The sequence below is a fragment of the Chaetodon trifascialis genome, chromosome 2, assembly GCF_039877785.1.
Source record: "Chaetodon trifascialis isolate fChaTrf1 chromosome 2, fChaTrf1.hap1, whole genome shotgun sequence".
Classification (NCBI taxonomy): domain Eukaryota; kingdom Metazoa; phylum Chordata; class Actinopteri; order Chaetodontiformes; family Chaetodontidae; genus Chaetodon; species Chaetodon trifascialis.
The window spans coordinates 16,935,636-16,953,234 of NC_092057.1; the positions used below are offsets into that span (position 1 = coordinate 16,935,636).

The following is a 17,599-nucleotide window of genomic DNA, read 5'->3' on the forward strand; positions in this document are numbered from 1 at the left end:
CACACCCTCTCAGCTCTGCACATTAATGAATGGAACTCCTGCATTCTAATCCATCAGATTAATTGGAAGTGCCTGGCGATGGATTGGGGAATTTTTCATCCCCCAAACACTGCTCTTGCTCATAGCCTGGATTTGCAGTTTCTGCTCATGTTGAGGAGGAGAATTCTGCTCTCGGATGCTGATGTGCTTGTCTCTCACCTGTCTGAGGTTTTTGTTAGCTTTTTCAGTGTTTTGTAATTTCTTTTCTCCTCTCCCCAATTTGCTCTGACGCGCCTCATCTACTTGTAGTGTACTTGATGTAGCAATCATTTCCCAAGTGACAGTTGAGCAATCTCCTGAAAGGGGCACTAAGCTTGTCTCATTCAATTAAGGTTAGCTTATAGGCTAGTTAGTTAGCCTTTTGTAATGTGGCACAGCTGTGCCATTTCTCAAAGTGCCCTTTTCCTCATAGTTACGCCCTTGAATCTTGAAACTGGATGTTCAAGACTTTTCAATATCTCATCCCGTCTTGAGTCGAGCTTCCCTTCATCAGAATATTAACACACCAAATCTCTACGATAAGTTTATTTCTGTGCGCACTACACAAAACTTGCCAATACAGTACATGAGGTGCACCTTGCTGAATCGAGTGCAGTTCAACTCTGTGGTTATTGCGTTCCACAGTATCATGGTTGCATTTTTGTTTATTTCCTTATGAGTGGCTGTAGTTTGTGGTGCTGTTGACTTGTACTGCATTATACAGTTTCTAAGATTTTGTTGACCCAGTAAAATTTCAGAGAGGCAGGATTGATTTTAGAGCTGTTGTATTTGAGTGCACTAGATGCGGCTCAGTGTACCTTATGACCTCGTAACTCTGTGAATGTATGGGCTTAGATAAAGGCTCTCATTTTAACTGATTGGTGTTTGTGCTTTTCTCAAATTCATTTACTACTACTAATAATAGTTTTAAGAAATCTGTCACCGACTTCCAAATACACCTTATTTCTTTGCGGTAATAATCAGCTAATAGAGACCAACAGGTTTGTGTTGAAGACGAAAATAGCTGTTTCAGCCTTGAGCCTTTGTCGTCTTTATGTCTGCTTTCAAGTGCAAGAAATCGTCATTTCTCTCCACTGAAGCAAGAAAAAGCTGCCCACCCTTTACTCCTCCTCCTTTGTCACCCTGCATTCATCTTTCCATCCTTATTCCCGTCTGATAGGGAAAGAAACGAAGACTGAAGCAGTCAAGTGGAAAAAGAGACCCTGGATGTGCCGTAAACGTAGAAGCAAATAATCTGCAGGGATTCAACAAAGAGAAACACACTGAAATACTTCCTTCCTCTCTCTCTCTCTCTCTCTCCTATTTGTCTTGTTTCCACAAGACTTCCACTTTGTCTTCCTTTGTCTTTCTCTCTGCTTCTCTCACATCACACGCAGACAGATGCCAGTCAAATTAGAACTCTGACATCTTATCAGAGAAGCTCGCCTGCGCCGAGGCATCGCGCTGTGTGGCAGACATTCTTCAATGGTTGAGACAAAGGGTACCAACGTTAACAGACGGTGATCCATACAGAGAAGACTGACGCGCTGAAGGGATATGTCACACTGGTTGGCTCGTTAGAAACCACTGAAACAAGTTCCGCTGAACAATAAAAGACAGACATTAAAAATAATTTTATTTCGATATTTTTAGAATTCTGATGTGAGCTCTTCTAATTTTGTTCTTCGTGTCGGTCTTACAACAGTGATTTTCAGTTTCCACTCTCTGTCACTGTTTGATACATTGTGGTGCAATGAAGAAAAAAAAACAAAACAAAAAAAAACATTCACCACTACATTCAGGGGGCATATTTATGGCTTTAAAAGAACCCTGATAACCTTGTCAAAACATTGTTTTTTTTTTTAATGCTCATAAATATATTCATCGCTAGCATCTCGCAGTGACGGACTTGCGTGAGAGTTGCTAGCATCCAGTTTGTCTTGGATCCTTATCAATGAAATCTCAGCAGAGTGCGTGCTGGACTGGAGCTGCATCATCGGCCCCTGCCAAACGGTGTCACGAGGTTTAGGAGCTCAAAAGTCAGTGCATCAAGGGATTTTTTTATTCTACGTCAATGATTCAGGTTGCACCATTTTTTTCTTATTTGACTGACATGACCGTCAGCATTGGTAAAATTGTTTTAGCTCGAGGGGATGTAATTAATATGTGAGGCAGTCAAGGTGGATGTGACAGTCACAAAGATATTAGTCGAGACAATATTAGAACCTATAGTAGGTGGCTGGTGCAACAGAGCGTGACACTGGACAGAGACATACAATATTATAATTTCTGTCTGATAACATAAATTCATTAGTTCCCTTGTGGAGGGAGGCAGAGTATCTGTACATGACTTGTACAACAGCTCTGGATCACTTGTGGATTTCATTCATGCCAAGGAGAAAATACATTCTCTCATATGTATGTGCCTTTGAAGACTGAAATCATCAAATCATATCAATAAGGGTTGCACCACTCTCCTGTCCTCTTCTCCCTTCTCAGTCATCTGTCGTCAGATCGACTCATTTTACGGCAGAGCTGCACTGTTGAGGATTGGCGTCCAGTCAGAAATGAAAGAAGACAACCTGTGACCGAGACACGACTGACTTTGCATGAAAGAATATAAATCTCTAAATTGATAGAAATCTGGATAAATTATCTTCTGCATCATCCATTCGCTGGTTTTGAAATCATTGTTCGACTGACTTTGTGCACTAGTTTGGTTCTCTGAAATATCTGGAAGCTGCATTAAAGCAGGAAATGTGCATTGAGGCGGCTTGTTAAACAGTGGGAGTCTCTGTAGAGGTTGGGGAGTGAATGTGAGTGTTCCTGTAGAGTTAGATTGACCTCCTCGCCCACTCAGTGAAAAGGTTGCACCTATATACACCAACGCACCACATGAGAGAAATCTGTATGACTCCCAATACACACACACACACACACACACACACACAGCACTGCACACAGACACGGAAATGACATCCCTGGTCATATACTTGACAAAGCCATATGTTTGCATTTGCATCAAGCTCCCACAAGCAATTTGCTGCTGCCTCCTGCATAATAAGACCTGCTGTATCCTTAAAGAACAAAGTACTGTGTTCTGCATTTCCTGCGTCCTTCATGATAAAGCAAACCAAGTCCAGGTCGGCGTATATCATGGACAATTATTGTTCCTGATAAAGGGAAGCGTGGCATCATTTTAGGTTCATAAGCCATTGGAAGTTTCTCTCTTGGGATCGTACCAGACAATAACTCTCTGTAATATTATTTACTGTGAAAACATATGTCACAAAAGGTTACAACCTCTTGATTAATGATTTTCCGAATCCCTCTCGTGATTCAGTTTCCGACTGATTTTGTTTCATATGGCCCACTGTTCAGTCCTGTTTTTCAGTGTTCACAACACAACCCTCTGTTTCCTTACTATGCTTTTCAGTGTTTTGTAAACTTCAGAGTTTCGCTGATGTTACCTCATGTGACCAATGGTAAACTAATATGTCTGTGTGCCTCTCTCTTTCTCTCCACAGAGTTATATTCATGGCAGCAGTCAGGCTCAGTTTGTGGCTGAGTCTCACATCATCCTTCTTCTGAGTATCCTTTCACCAACGCGTTTCTAACTGTATGTTGCATGTGTTGGCATAAATTGAAACAAGATTATCCAGAGCCATTGAACTCTGCAGAATGTTCAACAGCTCATCATGTCGAACAATGTCATTAATTCTCCAGTTGCTTTCACAAAGCAACCTTTAAAACAACAATTTTGTACTTGTAGTACAATGATTTATGCACATTGTACACAACGGTTCCAAAAACGCTGGGATGCTGTGTTAACTGACAACGGTTTTAGGACGTGTTTCTGAGCCTGTGTTGTAACGTCCTTTATATCCTTTTTTATTCTTTATACAATCATGTGTGTCACAAAGTGGTTAAACTCACAACATCTTTGCTTGTGACTGAGCCTTTCAAGGATGTCCCTCTCATATCCAATCATGATAGTATCGCCTGCTCCAAACAGGTGTCTTTTGAATATTGCACTACTTTCCCAGTCTTTTATTAATCCTGTCCCAGCTTCTTACAGTCATGTTGCTGGCATCAAATTCAGAATAAGAATATATTTCCAGAAATCAGTGACGTTGATGAGGTAAAACATTGGATATATTGTCTTTGCACTGTTTTGTAGTGTTTGAGCGTATGACAAAAAAGGATTAGTGCCTTATCACATTGTGTTTTATTTATTTTTACACCGCATCCCAACTTCTTTGGAATCAGGGTTGTATGCCTAAAGCCGCATCCAATTTTGCTGTCTGGGCTTTGTCATCTGTGTCCATTGTCCATAGGGAAACTGCCTGTTGGACTGAACAAACAGACAATACAAAGACCAGAGAATGTCCTCTTTTAACTTCACCGCCTTTCCTGATTTGTTCCAAATTCAACCCCTGATGACAGACTCTATGTGTGTGTGTGTGTGTGTGTGTGTGTGTGTGTGCGCGTGCGTGCACGCATAGATTTTCTGTTTGTGTTTTTCAACATCTGTGTCTGCTTGCACGTGTACTCGTACTGCTGCTTTTATATGTGTGTGGGTAATGAATACCGTTCATTCGTAGCTGTTGTGTTTGTCCCCCATGGGAAATAGCAGGTCCAAGGTCGCACCTGCTGCAGAGCAACATTTGTTTGTCCATGCTCACACAGTTTATTTTTTTATTTTCTGCCCCTCTGATTACATCTAAATGAAACACACATACACACCTGCTGAAATGCTATCACACCTTGTTGTCTGTGCAGGTGGTGTAAACACATTTTATGACTGTCACAGATGCAGTTTCTCTGTGGATGTAACCTTGTTTAATTCCTCGCACGCACGCACACACACTCCCTGGTACCATGTGCATTTGCATAAGCATAGATTGTGGTGGAAATTCTCAGCCTTCTGAGCTGAAGGAAGGAGTTCACCAGGAGACTTCAGATGTCTTAAGCAACAGTATTTTTTGCAGGCTTGATGCATCAAGAAATAACACAGTGTCCACAAGTGACCAAGGTAGTGTTACACCAAATCCTCAAGATGTCCTCTCTAATGGTGCGTATTAATACTCCCAATGTCACGTGTTTTTCCTTCTACTCCTTGAATTATTCCCTGCAATAGATACTCTATTCCTATCTTCTACCTTTGTGTCACTATTGGATAGTCAAAACTTAACATTACCTCCTACTGTACCTACGTATGCCCTGACCTCCAACCCTCGAACCGTGGACTCTTTGACCTACTTCCTTATTATCAATGTGAATACTTGAGCAATCCTCCATGAATGGTCCTCTCTATGTGGTGAAGAAGAAGAAGAAGAAGAAGAAGAAGAAGAAGAAGAAGAAGAAGAAGAAGAGAAGAATCATACTTTTTATTATCACATCACACATCATGTTGCACACTACCTGCTTCACGCCATGCTTCCCGTGAAATTATTTCTCCGCATTTGCCCATCCTGGAAAGTCCTTCCTCCACGGCAGACCAGGAGCGGTGGGCTGCCAGCCGACAGCGGCGCCCGGTGTCCCAGTTCCTTTCGTCACCATTGGTCAGGTGGTGATCTTCTTGCATGTTTTTAGTGGGGGTATTTTGTGGAGGATACCCCAGGTGAGCACGGGGAGAACATGCAAACTCCACACAGAAAGGCCCCTTTCCCTGAGCAGCAGGCACTGAACTGTGTGTACAGTTTATCTATAAGACCTTGGTTACTACAGTAACTGAGACAAGTAGAGACTTCCTGTCTGCTGTCTGCTGGAATGGTCTCTAAATATTATGTTAATGTGTGGCTGTCTGAGGTCTCTGTGATGGCCAACCTTGAGACATTTGGTCTACTAACTGTGCAGAAGGTCTGTGAGAGAAAATTCCTTCACATAAATTACCGACATTATAGGATGAAATACAAACACAGATATATGCACTGAATCTCATGATAGTGACTGCTGTGGTGTGTCTAAGATAATCTGCTTCTGTTGCTGTAGAAAGGTGTTGGTGTAGGATGCCTGCAGGCCCAGGAAAAAGTTTGTTTTTAGAGTTATAATTCATTGCATTTGCACCACTTTATTCATTCACTGATAGGTGAGTAGCACAAGTACTTAGTACCACTGTAGGGGAACCAGTTTGATCTCTCAATTGGCTTTACTGGCCCACGTCAGCAGCGCTTCCCCACCCACTCCAAGCTCTCCACAAAAACAAGGGCAGGCTCTTCCAAAATCTTATAGTTTAAAGAAAATATGAGAAATCCTAGCAGACGAAGGTCAAAACAAGATATCCACTTCTCCATGTTCATCTGCAGCTGCAATTGTTGCTTCCGCCTGAGCACAGATATTACAAAAATGTATTTGCTGGTAGCAGATGAGTCAAAATTGGGAGATCACAACATATCTCACTGACACACAGTCACCGAGACTCTGTCACAGACTCTTGGCTGATTGACAGCACATTTTTCATCTTTGCAGCAATTACTTTTTCACATCCTCGTTGACAAGATTCAGAATTGGTTCATTCAGGATTTTTTTTCTTTTATTATTTATTGTTATTGTAATGCATAACAATTTAAAATACACAAGAGCATCATTTGCATAAGCGAGGGCCATGACTGTGACGTGCACCCTGCGCCTTTGTCAGTCTGTCATGTTTGCCGAGCTAGCTTGACATTACTGTATTGTGTGGGCTTTTTTAAAAAAAAAAAAAAAAAAACCTGGACTGGAGAATCCGTCATGTTGTTTTCCCCCCAAGGATAAGGCTGCACCTCTATACGTTTAATTAAATGGGATTAGTTTACAGAAGAAATGTCTTAGTTTTGTGTTGCCATCTGTTGCCATGCTACCACTCGCCCTTTCTCGAAAAAGAAAAAGAAAAAAAAAAAAAAGCTGTTCGTGATTTATTCAAAAACAGTTTTTCCCCTTTTTACTGTACTTAAGAAAATGGAGAGTGACCCATCGGCAAAGTTCTTCAGGTTTTATGTGCTGTGTCGTTACAGTACATGTGACCCGTGGTCTTGCTAATCTGCTCCAGTGCTTTTGTGCACGCGTATTCGCGGATCTGTAAGTGCATATGCATGTCCAGCAGTTCTTCCTGGGGCAATGTAAACTCCCAGCCTCCACCTCTGCTCTGTACCAGTGTGTTGTTTCCTTGACAACCTTGTCCCAGATGCTGCAATCACCATGGGGATGGTGCTGCTAAATGAGGCTGCCACCTCCAAGGGAGATGTTGGCAAGAGGAGAAGTAAGTAGACAAAATTGTTCTCTTTTTTTTTTTTTTTTTTTTTTTTTTTAATTGCCCCTTTTCTTTCCTTTTACAAACCTCAGTTGCTCAGTTTTGGAGCGTTCTGAGTGGAGCGGTTAAGTAAGGTCTGAGGCTGTGTTGAGGCTGAGTGGTATGTTTGCTTGAGCCGCCTTGCAGCTACCAGTAGACTCCAGATGGGTTGTTTATCCTTGCAACATTCAGTGTGTACACATCAAAACGTATGTTTCCAGAGGTAGCAGCACTGGTGCTGCAGAGGTAAAAACTCTTGTGGAACAAACACATCCTGTGACGCTTTAGCTCTTGCAGGTGTATTTATGACTAAGAAAAGCCCAGAGCAACACAATAAAAGGTCCCGCATTTTAACGAGTTACACATTCACAAATAGATATGGTTCACCTATAAATGCGTTAATTAAAATTTTCTGTAGTCGAAAGTGGGCCACAAGTGCGGGTAGCAATAATTTCTCCTCTCTGCTGTTTACACTTCAGCCTCTGAGATCTCTTCAAAAATGGCATCATCATGACTGCAACATTAACAGCGGGAAAATCGTTTTTCCGCTCAGGAGCTTATCTGTCACACTTAGCCAGAGTGCTCCTCCTTCTTTAAGATGAGACCTACACTTGCAAACTTCATAAGCAGTTATTTCTTGGCGAGAACTCTTGCTGACACTCTATTACTGGAAAATGAAAATGAAAAACATTTCATTACTTGGCTTCCCAACATCTCCAGGTTACAGTGAATAGGACAAATGTCTTTTGAGCCTCCTCTTGTGCTTCTGTGTCTGGATTTTCCTCAACCTCAATCTGTTTGCTTTATTTATTGTCGGATTGTATGTCATTTTCTGGCTGCATACAATATGTTTGTTTGTGATTTGTTATGGACAGCAAGGAAGGCGAGGACCCAGTATGCAGAGAGGAAGTTTGAACAGTTTATTAATCAAAAGTAACAACACAAATATCTAAATGGGAAAAAAGCAGCTCAGGCAGGCAAAAAAACGCCAAATTTCTGCTGGAGGGAAAAACTCAACAGCCAACTGGTAAGGAACAAAAAAAATCACTGCTAGGGAGCACATGCACACAGGCAGGCAAAACACAAAAGACCTCAGCTGGAGGAGAACTCAGCAACCACTAGTATGGGAACAAAAACTCACCGTTAGGCAAAAAAGGCACACAGGCAGGCACAAAAATGAACTCACAGGAGCAGACCAAAGATACAACGAGATAACTCATCGATTGGTGAAGCGTGGCGAGTCTGTGGCGAGACATAGGCGACATGCGCTAGAATCATCTGGCACAGGAGTGTGGGAGAAACAGGTGTGTCCAGCCGCCGCTCACCTCAGAGGAGATCGGCCCCGCCCCTGCCACTCTCCAGCCCGAAACACAGAGGCAGAATCAGAGCGGCCCAAACACAGCCATAACATGATTACCAGTGCAAAGAGCAAAAGCGGAGGATTCAGACAGAGGACAGTTTAAGTTTTTTCAGTTTTTTTTTATTTTAGAGAGCTGAACTTTAAACCAACCAAATAAATCAAAGTATGCTGAGCATGAAAAGCCATGTTTAAGCAGGTTCTAAAAATCCCATTTGTAACTTGAGCATCTATAATCCATAAATCACAAATGAATCTTAAATTGACGACACCTGCCTTGTGTTTTCTCCTCTTGTGGTATCAGCACAAATGAGGGTTTAGTCAGGAGTAGCCCTCGACCAAAAGAGAAAAAGCAAACAAAAGACAAGATTACGACGATGTTCGAGGAGATTGAAGCCAGGCAACACATATTATCCAGTGGATTAAATAGTGTGGCTCGACCTCTTGTGGCTCAGGAGGTAGAGCGGCCATCCACTCAGATCTCTGGCCCGTGCAGTCTACATGTCGCAGCATCCTTGGGCAACACACTGAATGACTCCCGATGCTGTGCCATCGATGTGTGGATGGTTAATGCTAGCCTAGCCTAGCCACCATTGTACAAGTGTGTGTGTGTGCATGCGTGTGTGTGTAAATGGGTGAATGCAGACTCATAAAACACACTCTGACTGGGGACAAAGTCTGTAAAAACAGTCCATTTACAGTCCATGAAGCTAGAGACAAACTGAATGTAATGCTAAGTATTTTTTACATATACTGGATAGAAGTAGCTGCCAATGGTTTGACCATGAGTTTCATGAGAAATTGCTCTGTATTGAAACAGTTCAAAAAAGGGTAACATAAAGATTGACACACGCACGCACGCACGCACACACACACTCCATGCATAAGTGAACCATTATCGCAGTACTTTCATGAGTGTGACGTGTATTTGCATAACTGTCAATTAGCTGGAGCAGCTCTGAAAATGAGAAGTACTTGTTTCACTTTGCAGTTAATCACTGAGATGACCCCTCACCTCCACCACAACTGCCTCTGAATACACAGCGACACTATTTAGATACTGTATGTCGACGGAGTGCTTGATTGACTGACATGCTCTGGCATCCTTTTTCTTTATGTCCTCCATGGTAATAGCCTTATTTTAAATGTACTTGAACGTACAAACCTTCACTAGCAAGTAGTTTATGTTGCATTATGAAAATGAACCGTATTTGGCTTGACAAGAAAATGATTTAGAGTGCTTGTAATTACTCAAGTTAATCTTGAGATTATTAAAAGTTAGTTGTCACATGCTCTCAAGTGTGTGTGTACATTCAGAGCTCAGGCAGTCAGCTTGACGCTGAGAAAAGCCACTGATGTATCTAACGGTTGTCTTCACATTCATGCGAGAGCCAAAGTTGTTCTTATTTCATTGAAATACCACAGGCAGAGAAACTGCCGTTGGTGTCGAGCTGGGCATGTCTGTGAATGGTCCAATAAATAAATGCAAAAGGTTTTTTGTCAGTGCAAATTACTCAATTTGTAGTCTCATTCTGTTTGAAATTAACATCAAATTTACTATAGCAGCACCTCATTATGCAATCACCCAATAGTCACAATTTGCAAGCTAAGTAGACCTTGAAGGCATAGTCCACTGGTGACCGACAAGCTCAGAAAATCAGAAATCAAGGACCCAGATTTTAGTTATCTAAATAGGCTACTTATTAATGAAGATTAATTTCATTTAACGAGATTGTGAAACATTTACCAAGGCTGCAATTCAACTGATTTGTGTTTCTGTTACGCACAATATTAAGCAATGGTTTAATGTTAAAATGAAGGATGCAGGAATCTTTATACTTAAAATGCCAGTTAAAATGTAATTATAAAGTGGAAAAAAATGAAGAGTTATAATGTTAAATAGATGGAATGACACAAAATCATGCTCAGAAGGGTGGCGGACCACCACCGTTAGCAGATCAGCTGTTCTGAATCAGACACACATACCAGAGCCGGCAGAAGACACAATCAATACGGCTGATAGATTCCTACAGCACCTGCAGCCAAATGCACGTTTGTAAATGTCTCATCAACCATGTGAAATCCCAGCAGTGCACTAGCAGCTCCATTAACATACAGTATGCATATTCATGTCTCCCGCTCCTCTCCATTGTTGCTTGTCATGAAATTATTTGAGATGTTTCTAATTTAATATTCTGCTCTTTTTCTTTCATAAGAAGCGTTTTGTTGTTGCCGCCCACCTGCTCTTGAGAGGCAGAGAATTTTCTATACGAACCCAAACCCTCTGGCAGACCCAGTTTGTCCAGCACAATGCACGCGCAGCCACGGGTACGCTAAGTGTTAGAGGTGCACGACACTGATTACACTGTAGGTGAATCCCCAATGATTGACCTCTAGAAAGTGTGACTCCTGTTGCAAGATGTGCCCTCCATTCTTAGATATAAAACTGGAAGGTCTTTGTAAGTTAATGAAGAATAATGGGGCCCTTGAACTGCTGTTTGAGGCAACACACATTGCTTTAATGTCAGCTATCTAATGCTTTTAATGATGCACTTTGTGCTTTTTTTAAAAATAGGTTATTATATCAAATAGACTGTGATTGGTTTGTTTTGCAAAATTATTTCCAGAAAGCGTCACTTTGATTAGCAAGGAGGGTGTTTTTATTTGCAGCCCTTGGTGTTTTTGTGGTTATGCTCTGCCGTAACATGTTGAGAAGACTTTTGTTTAGCTTAAAGCAGTCAAGCAGATTTCCTCAAAACTCTGAGCAAGTGGCATAAATACGGCTCAGAGTTCATCGGGGGTGATTCGTAGTTGGTGTTGTTGAATTTCTATGAAATCAGATTTGCTTCATGCTCTCGGTTTTAATGCATAATATTACAAATGTGGAAACGGCCATTACAGGGACCATGTAACCCTAACCCCTAACCCACTAATGTGTACTGTTGTTTTTGCTCAAAAGAAAGCACAAATGTATTCTTTTCTAACAAGATACACAAATGAAAGAAATTAACATTAATCTCTAAACTGAACGGCAGAAAGTCTCTGAAGTCTGATGTGTCTTGTCTGGAAGTGCTGAGGGTGTAAAACAGTTCATCATTTCAAATGGGAGGTGGTCACTTGACCATATTAAGGGTGTACTGACTTTCAACTTTTTCTTTTACTGTCCAAATGGAGTTTCTGCATGATCCCCAGATTATGAGAAGCGGAGTTGGATATTAGATGGCCTGCACTGTTAATTATCTCAAACACAGAGACACGGTTACACACAAGTGGATTTTAATTAGAGTAGAGAAGCCTTTCAGTCGCCTCTGTAAGGCCTCACACTCATGCATGCACACGTATGCACATGCACAAAGAAAAAAAATCTGAGGGCAAGATTATTAACTTTTTTATTCTACTTTACCCATGAGCTCTCCTTGAGATGCTAAAGCTTAGCAATTAAAATGATAATGACTTTCTAACTACCATAAGACTTGTTTCTCAGTATCAGACTGAAGAAGAATACACAGACACACGTATAAGTACATTCACAGACACAGGTGCAAATGTGCTCAATAACTGTCATCTGTGTGACGTGTCAAAGGCACAAAGCACAAAGGGCTCAGGACAGAGGGCTGCAGAAACATTTTCCAACAGTGCAAGCCCACTAATACTTTCATTAACCTGTTGTGTAAAGCATGCAGACACATGCTTGCATGGAATAAATAGTTTTATATCCCACACACTGCTGTCACTGGAATGATGCACATGCAGACACACAAATTAAATAAGGGCATTATAAAGCAGCACAGAGAATAGTCATCTGTCAGTAATGGAGAGAGGATTAGGCTTGAATGGTAGTGTAATCACTGGATGTGGGTGTTAAATCCCTGGCATATAGCTTCCATACTGCTGAGTGACGCGACACTTATCTGCTGCTTCCGTGGGCATCTCCACCAGAAATAACCAGGCATACACTGTCTCTCAGCAAGGGAGGAGCTGCACAAGTCATGGACAAATTGAGATGAGAGACAGAAGGAAGGTGAAAGTGAGGGCAGATAATATGTGACATATCAAGAATGATGGCTGTTGGTGGTGGCGGTGGTGTACCAAATACAACTATAGTGCATGGACACACAATATAAAGACTCATGGAGTGTTGCTATTTAGCTACAAACATTGATACTGCTGAATTATAACCATTCTTTAATTATAATTTTATATCATTTTTGTTTAAAAAGTCATCACTTATGACCTACTAGAAGTGGGCATTTTTCTGCAGAGATCCTGCCATCTGTCTGTATTTTCTTATCTTCTTCTTATTTTGCTGTGGCTGGGATGTTTCTGGGCTGCAGCCTTTAGGCAGTGGATCTGTAGCCCCCAGCCAGCAACAGCCTGCAGGTCGAGAAGTCATAAAAAGGTAGCGGCCAGTAGCAGACCTTAAAGTGCAGAAAACGACTCCTGCATCGTACACCAGATACTCACAATACAGGCGTGGTCACTTCAGCACATATACTCTACAGTCATAGCCACACAAATATCCATAAGTGCACTATTTAGAGGCAGCATGTGTGCTGCTTTTAGTTTGTTTTTGTTGGACGTGGTTAGAATGTCAAAAAAGAAATGAGCATTTGTCTACAGACCCTGGTTCAACTGTAACTGGGCAGAGTGAACGTTAACAAGCCAAAGAAAGAAAGGCAGCAGATTGTTCTGCTACAGTTTAGCATAAAAACAATGAAACAGTTGTGCGTGGTTGTATTCTGAGGATGAGTTAGTTAATGTCTCTCGAAGCCTGTTGCTAATCACAGAATAAACTATGACTAACCATTCAGCATTACAATATCTATTCATATTTGCCCTCCTAATGAGATAGGCTTAACTCAATATGTTTACTGGCTTCCTCATGCCGGGAAGTGTACATTTATTTCCACCATGCCAATATATCATGATTTGAGTTGAGCCAAGTCATACAGTCAAAAGAGGGATTACCACCTTTGTCACGGAGGCAAATCATTCAGCTTAAACAACTTGTCATTTCGCCAAGGTCATAAATCACTTAACGTATTAGCATGCTTAGTGTGTGAATCTATGGGAGTGTCATTATCCACAGAAGCATACTCAGATACCTCTCAGTCATAATTGATGAGCTATGGGAAATACATTCCACTATACTTAATGAAGATACACAGACGTGCTGTCGCTTACACACTCGCAGGCACATACTGTATGTAGATGTGGCAGCACAGGGAACGCAGGGGCATGAGGGCTCTCCTTGGAGACGCACTCTCAAATATGGAGAGCTCTCAGTCAAGTCACTCCGTCAGTGTCACACACACACACACACACACACACACACACACACACACACACACACACAGGTTTGTATTACAGCACTTGTGATTATCATTTATTTAACTCTGTCGTCTCAAATAAATGTATTTAAAGAATGACAGTGTTTTAAACAAAGCATAAGAATGCACACACACACACACACACACACACACACACACACACACACACACACACACACACACACACACACACACACACACACACACACACACACATACACACATACACACAAGCACATACACACACAGTGAGAACAAGCACATATCTCACTATTTAGTCTCCAGAAGAGGCCCTCGTCCTAATCCCTGATTAACAATATCAGTCGGTGGTGACAGTTTAATTTAACACAGTGCTTTTCAAGGATTAGCCGCTACATGAGGGTGTGTGCACACACTCATACACCTACACGCACACAGACACACACAATTCCCCTGCAGAATAAAGATCATGCTTATGTATATTTTGCTTTAGAATAGCCACTGAGGAAATAAGATGATAATAGCAGCAAACACAATTTTCTGCAGCACGGCAGGGTTGATGATGAGGAGGAGGCAGTGACGCAGGGATTACCTAAATAAATACAAATATTAAAAAGGTTTTTGCATGATGAAGAGCACCAGGTAATGTCTTAGACATCCTTTCTTCTAGCATTTCAGCAAATGTCAAATAGTTAATGTTTCTCCTCCTTTGGCTGTGCATCTTCAGGCCCGGCATGTGCTTATATGTGTGTGTTTGTGTGTGTGAACCACCAACATGAAGAGAAGGGGATGCTTTCAGTGTGTACCATGTCTAAACTCTGCAAGCACATTCAATTTGAACAGAGATCAAACAGAGAGTTACATCAGCGGTTATAATGTGCGTGAAATGATTTAAATGGTTGCCTTTAGCCAGGAATCAAATATTCTCACAGGCCATTGTGTAATAATTATTATGCGTATATCAGGGTGTCTGCAGGACCTGCAAAAAGCTGGAAAAATATGCAAACTCGAAGGCATTAAGTTGAGTTATAGGAACTTTAGTTTTAGAGATCATGTTGCAGTTTTTTACTTTGTTTTATTTTGATGCTGTATGTGTACAGTTGCTTCATTTCAAGCTCAGTTGTGTAATTGGCCCCTCTAACCAGACATTTATTATGACAATCTGTGTGTGTTTGTCTTTGCAGTCATCTGCCTGGTTGGCCTTGGCCTGGTGGTGTTTTTCTTCAGCTTCCTGCTCTCCATTTTCAGGTCCAAGTACCATGGATACCCCTACAGGTGAGATGCACAGATGCTTACTCAACAGTTATTCAAACACAATATACAAGCATACAGTGAATCTCAAAATCAGCAGAATCGGCATAAAATCACTGTGAAGTTACTGCAGACACAGTGCACAAAACCAGGCCAAAACAGGATTCATCCATTCCCATTATTTCGTTGATCTTAAGACAGCTGTTCAATTGGAAACACTCCCTCCAAAATGTACAAGTCTCTTTCTCTTGAGACCAATCTTCCAGCCAAAATTTCAATAGACATTTGCAGTCTGACTTTGTTGACTCAGGTGTTTCTTTAGCATTTTCTGGGATGCTCAGTATACAGTATATTTGCACATTTTTCTTCTTTCCCCATGAATATAAAAAATCATGGGTCCATCATGGATGTCTTTTTGTAGGTCATCATATAGTCAATGTGGGGACGCTAAAAACCTTCACCTTAGTGAGCCAAGACAACAGCGATTTAGTCCCACTTTAAGCTAAAGGTCACCTCAACATGAGAAAGAGAGGATTCAAGTTGCAGGAACTTCACCAGAGCAGATAATTGACTGTCATGGGGGCTTGAACTCTGTCGTGACCTATGGCTCCAAATAGGACCAAATTGCTTGTGCCAGCCCAGCGATTGTTGTCTAGTTACTTGAACACATTGATGGAGAATTTAGCCATGGTATCAACATGGTCAGGCTTTACAGGTCCATAATAGCTGAATTTATTCCTAATTTCCAAGAAGTTTCCTGCAAAGAAATCTGAAATTTGGTATAAGTTATGGAGAAAAGGGATGCCATTGAAGGAAAACATTCATTTATCATTTGAAACATTATTCTTCACAAGTTTTGAATTGTATGTGTGCCTGACCACAAGAGAGAATAAAATATTGTCCTGGTTACACTGGCAATTAACTGGGAATTATTTATGGCAAGTGTACCACTTGAACACTGGCTGTATTTTCCCCAAAATATGTGACAAATGATAGATCTGTCACATCTGAGGTGAGACTGCTTTGATAGAGCTTCTCTACTGCTGCTCGTGCATCAATTCAGCCATACAAAAGAAAGATTGCGGCAATATTTACACCACATATGATTTGCAGAGCAGTAAAGTTGCGACTGGCTCTTAAAATGAGAATACAGCCTGAGAAGAACTGCTGTCGTTCAGTTTACTGTGTGTTGTTCTATGTGAAACATACAACCATTTGATCTGTTTCACTCGTCTACTCGTCCACAGAGCAGATGTGTATTTAAGGTGCTAAGATGCTTCTCTTAACTGCTGCATTATGCTAATCTGCAAGAAGTAGCATTTTAAATTGCTGTTACTTGACTTGACCGTGACTTCCTATTTATTATTAAAGTCATGCTTTAAATTTTTAATAGTATATAGACCCAGTTAGGTCCATAGATATAGATGTATCTTTAGCAAGCATTTGAGCAGTTTTGCCTTATTACATGCTTCAAACCTGCAGTAAGCAACAAGGTAATCATGAAAAGCCACAGGTTTCTGGCCTGTTCTAAAAATATGTAAAACTATGGATTATATTATATTATTTATATTCCTTCCCGTCTCCATATTCTCTTCCTTGCTTCTCTCTTCTCTCAGCTTCCTTATTAAGTGAAGAAAAAACAGCAGGTCAGAGGATGGTGAAGAGGCGAGAGGTGAGGAGAAGAGGAGTCGAGAAGATACTTGAGGACGCAGCATTGCTATTGAGTCTAGAGTGCATGGTGGGCTTCTTTTTTTTGTGCGTGTTGTTTTTTTTATTGACTGCTCTCAAAAATTCTCCAAGCTGAGTAGAAAAATGATTCCTTCTTACACTGGAAAATAAAGGTGTTTGGCATGTGTCTGTATTTCTGTCGTTTTTTTGCTTTCTTTCAGCATTGAATAGTGTGGGTTGACCTGACCTGTGACCAGTGGTGTAGTGTACTTGATTTGCAGGTATATGTGCACTCTATACAGTCTAAAAAAGCTCCGGGATTTCTTTATATCCTCTTAAAAGCAGCATTACTACATTACTAACATGTACTAACAAATTAACTATGTTCCTCAGCATAGATAAAAAAGGGCTCAGTGACACAAATCAAACTATGCTACATTTGACCATGAGTCATTGGGTTCCATTGTGTGAAGTCGGCTACGTAAGCCAAGGGATACCCTTGTGAAAAACATATACCAAATATTAGTATACTTAACATACTAAAGTGTACTTGCATCCAGACTCTTAAATAGTGTACTTAAAGTGCGCTAAATTTGAACGACTAATCTTGTGCTGAAATGCACTTACACATGGCCTAAGAGTGGGAGGTAACAGTAAGCATTTCCATTTACCTTTAACTTTTCAAAATACTGGCAGCCAAGTAGTTTAGCTCGGTTCAGGAGGTCA

At 41.1% G+C, this 17,599-nt stretch overlaps 1 protein-coding gene across 1 annotated transcript in view; it reads left to right on the plus strand.

Annotated features, from left to right (window-relative positions):
• LOC139341097 (dolichyl-diphosphooligosaccharide--protein glycosyltransferase subunit TUSC3) overlaps positions 1-17,066 on the plus strand; it is a 66,363-nt gene extending 49,297 nt beyond the window's left edge. The window contains exons 7-10 of the mRNA XM_070977436.1: positions 3,546-3,609; positions 7,184-7,258; positions 15,139-15,229; positions 16,822-17,066. Of these exons, the coding sequence (XP_070833537.1) occupies positions 3,546-3,609; positions 7,184-7,258; positions 15,139-15,229; positions 16,822-16,837 (246 nt within the window). The 3' untranslated portion in view covers positions 16,838-17,066. The remainder of the gene's footprint in view (positions 1-3,545; positions 3,610-7,183; positions 7,259-15,138; positions 15,230-16,821) is intronic.
• Positions 17,067-17,599: the final 533 nt, after the last annotated feature.